The 3,475-nt window shown below is 31.2% G+C and overlaps 1 protein-coding gene across 2 annotated transcripts in view; it reads left to right on the top strand.

Moving 5' to 3' along the window:
- The window catches only part of Rhp (rhophilin), a 96,822-nt gene that overhangs the window by 21,817 nt on the left and 71,530 nt on the right, over nt 1-3,475 (top strand). For both annotated transcript variants that reach the window (XM_067053081.1, XM_067053082.1), the window contains exon 2: nt 1,812-1,927. In XM_067053081.1, the coding sequence (XP_066909182.1) occupies nt 1,812-1,927 (116 nt within the window). The remainder of the gene's footprint in view (nt 1-1,811; nt 1,928-3,475) is intronic.

Here is a 3,475-nt window from a genome sequence, read left to right as displayed (position 1 = left end):
CAAATTCAAAATCGTATACACATAAAAAAAGATTGATTTCGAACGGTTGGAATTGTATCATTTAACAGCTGGTTTGTTCCAACACGAATCAAAATCATCAAGCTGGCTCTAGGATAGTTCGGTTATTTTGCTAAAAATCGAGGTCTGCTAATGTTAACAGTTAATAGTGTTAACCGTCTTTGACTATTGGCAAGTGGAGCATGATTATTGTTTTAATTTTGTCTTGCTTGTGATATTGCAACATCTATTGTATGAATCCAAATATTTATGATAATGCAATTTCAAAATGAATGTTTTTTCGATATTTAGGAGCATAACCAATTTCTGTTCATTTTTTTTTTTTTTTAGTTAACAACATAATACTTAATAGGACCTAAATTCTGTACGTAATATAGATTCCTGTATATTTGACTGAGATATTTTTGATTTATAGTGAAACTTCTCTCAACGGACATGCCTCTTAACAGAGTTTTCTAGTCAGTCAGGTAAAGATTAATACATTTGAACCCCTCTATTAAGGACCTCTCTTCTTCTTCGGATGCAGACACCAATATTATTTCCTATCAGTACTTTTCACTTCTCTATAACAGCCAAAAGTAAAAGAATATGTATGTACATTCTTACGGTTCCGGAATTTAATTTGTAGGTCATTTATTTTGGGAAAGAGTAATCTATTCCGAATATAACAGCACTAGACAAACGGTCTAAACTTCCAATTCATTACAAAAAGACAGACATGAATTTACATGACAATTATAAGGCCTTCTGGATATTATTGCCTATCTGGATATACGGAGTTGAGCTTTGCGGTTCCACTAAACCTTCGAATTCCTCTCGTATCCAATTCTTTCCATCCAAAATCCTTCGTAAAATCCTCAATACTCCTAACTTTGTCACAAATAATATCATACATAAAGACCTTAATGTTCCATATATAAACGATCCAGCCCTAACCAGATATCAATCCTATTATAAACTCCCTCACCATCAAACCCACTAGTTTCTAACCTTGCTTCCTCTTCCATTCCTGACAATTCTCCAAGGCGCCTAAAAAGAAGATGGCCACGAGACCTGCTAATGTAAAATTAGAGTGCTACCAATGGGTAGTTTCTCTACACAACTGAATCACTCCATTATAACTAAGTTCAAATTTACTAAATGTATTATAATGTACAGTTGTAAATAGCAATAAATAAATTTCAAACAATATATATATATATATTTCGCGGGACCCTGGTTAAGGACCACTGTATTGGAGCATTAACAAAAATATATATTAATATAAAAATGCATATTACGCATTTTATTAAATTGTGTAAGTAATTTAGATTAAAATTAAAATACATATCACCGCTTAAACTGTAATACCTCGCAATCCTTATAACATTACAAAATATGTAAGAGTAAATAAAACATTAATTTTTATGGGCATTACCCAAGAATTCTTGAAATCACATTACACGCGTATACTACAAAACGATGGTTGAGATGAGATGTCACTAGAATGACATATGATTTTTGAATAACATGTGTTGTCTGTATTATTGATTTTGTCGGACTTACGTCTTATCAGGAATTGGTCGATTTGTACATAATTGTATTATTTAATTTTTATGTTCTTTTTATCTTTACTCCTTCTTAACGAACATCTCCGAATGACGGATAGGTTCGTCTTCCCCTTAAGGGTCAGTTGTATCGTAGTTTCTTGGTACTTACCTATCTTCTAGTTTCTATCTGCCGCCTTTTAACCATCTTACAAAAATAATTGTGTTGATTTAAATTTTAATTTATCTTTTTTTTGTGTTTTATAGGGCTCTGATCCACGGGTGGCGACATGCCGGGGTAAGCTACAGAGCAAGCGGTCCAAGCTCAACCAGGAGATCAACAAGGAACTCAGGCTGAGGGCTGGAGCAGAAAATCTATTCAGGTGTGTAATATAATTGTACAACTTAAATATTAATACTTTATATGGAAGATTACTATTTTTAAATATTTATTTTCCAAATGACCTATATCACTATAAGTATATAAGTTTATTATGCTAGATAATGACAGTATAAATAGGTTATAACGAGCCTCAGGTAACTACAAAATTACGTTATAAGTAGTGATCACTGTGGCCAGTAAAAACGGTGAAACAGTAGGTTATATCTGAACATCACGTCCAGTTCATACCTATGTGCTTACGTGTACAGTAAAGGTATTATTCACGAGTAATTTGAGGTTTTTTTTGTAGTATTATTTTTTCCAGCAGAAATTACAAATTTTTATTGCTTATTTAATTTCATCATTCGAATAACGGACAGTTTGAAATTCGTTTATAATGATTTTTTTTAAATTGATTGAAAAATCGACATACCAATTTATTAAAGAGGGTTCCGTTTGCTAGTTTTAGACAAATATGATAAATAAGGTGAAAACATTTAACATTATTTTAAAAATGGGACATCTCTAACTTTGATTCAAAATATAATATAAACATTTGATTTTTTTATTTATTTATTTAATGTAATTTAAAACTATACAAATAATAAATAAAATTAGTAAATCTGTGGAATGTTTCATTTACACTTGAAAATATCCGGACGGAACCACCCGTTGGTGGTACTTCAAGCATTAATTTAAATTATAAGGTCGCGTGGCCATTTTCTTTTCAGACGCCTCGGAGGATTATCAGGAATTGTTAAGGATCAGAGATTAAGAACTAATGGGTTAGGATGGGTAAGGAGTTTGGAATGAAAAGACGCCTATCTGTTTTGGGCCAAATCTGCAATGAATGGGATGTAAATTATATTTAATTAACTAATAATTACTTTTAACTTATTTATTTGAGATTACTATTGATTCCACATTATTTTGTTTTTAATACAATGAACTTAATAATGAGCAAATTGCCCGAAATGTTCGAATGATGAAATGAATAAAAAATAAATTCATAAAAATGGTCTTGCGGGAGGGGGGGAATACAAATAATTAATGCTGCCTTCTTAACAGTGGGAAAACTGGAAATTTATAGTTATAATTCAAAATCCTAACCTTCAAAGGCATTTATTTATTCATATACTTTTTAAGATTGACGCTTTGAAAAATTAGGGATGGGGTATTCGTGATCTTTAGTTTAACATGTTAAAGCGTGTTAAATGAATAAAAATATATTAATGGAGAAATATTTCCTTCTTTTAGTATGTTAAAACGAAATAAGATATAACATTGTGTGAGAGTGTTACTATGTCTGTTAAAGGGAAAATGACGTCACGCAACAAACCAGCTGAGTTCGTCACCGCTTTGTTTGTTGTCGTGTTAGGTTACTTGGTCGTGGTTTGTGTTTTAATTGTGTATTAATATTAATTTTGGATGTTTTAAATCTAATAAAGCAATGGATGACAATTATAATAATATAATGACAGTTGTCACAAGGCACTCAATAGCCAAACTTTCACACAAATTCCACTTTAATCATGTTGTAATAAATTAC

The sequence above is a fragment of the Halyomorpha halys genome, unplaced genomic scaffold (genome assembly GCF_000696795.3).
Source record: "Halyomorpha halys isolate HHAL.00 unplaced genomic scaffold, Hhal_1.1 Scaffold529.1, whole genome shotgun sequence".
NCBI classification, from domain to species: domain Eukaryota; kingdom Metazoa; phylum Arthropoda; class Insecta; order Hemiptera; family Pentatomidae; genus Halyomorpha; species Halyomorpha halys.
Note: the sequence above shows the minus strand (reverse complement) of the source record. Positions and strands in the feature narration are given on the sequence as shown.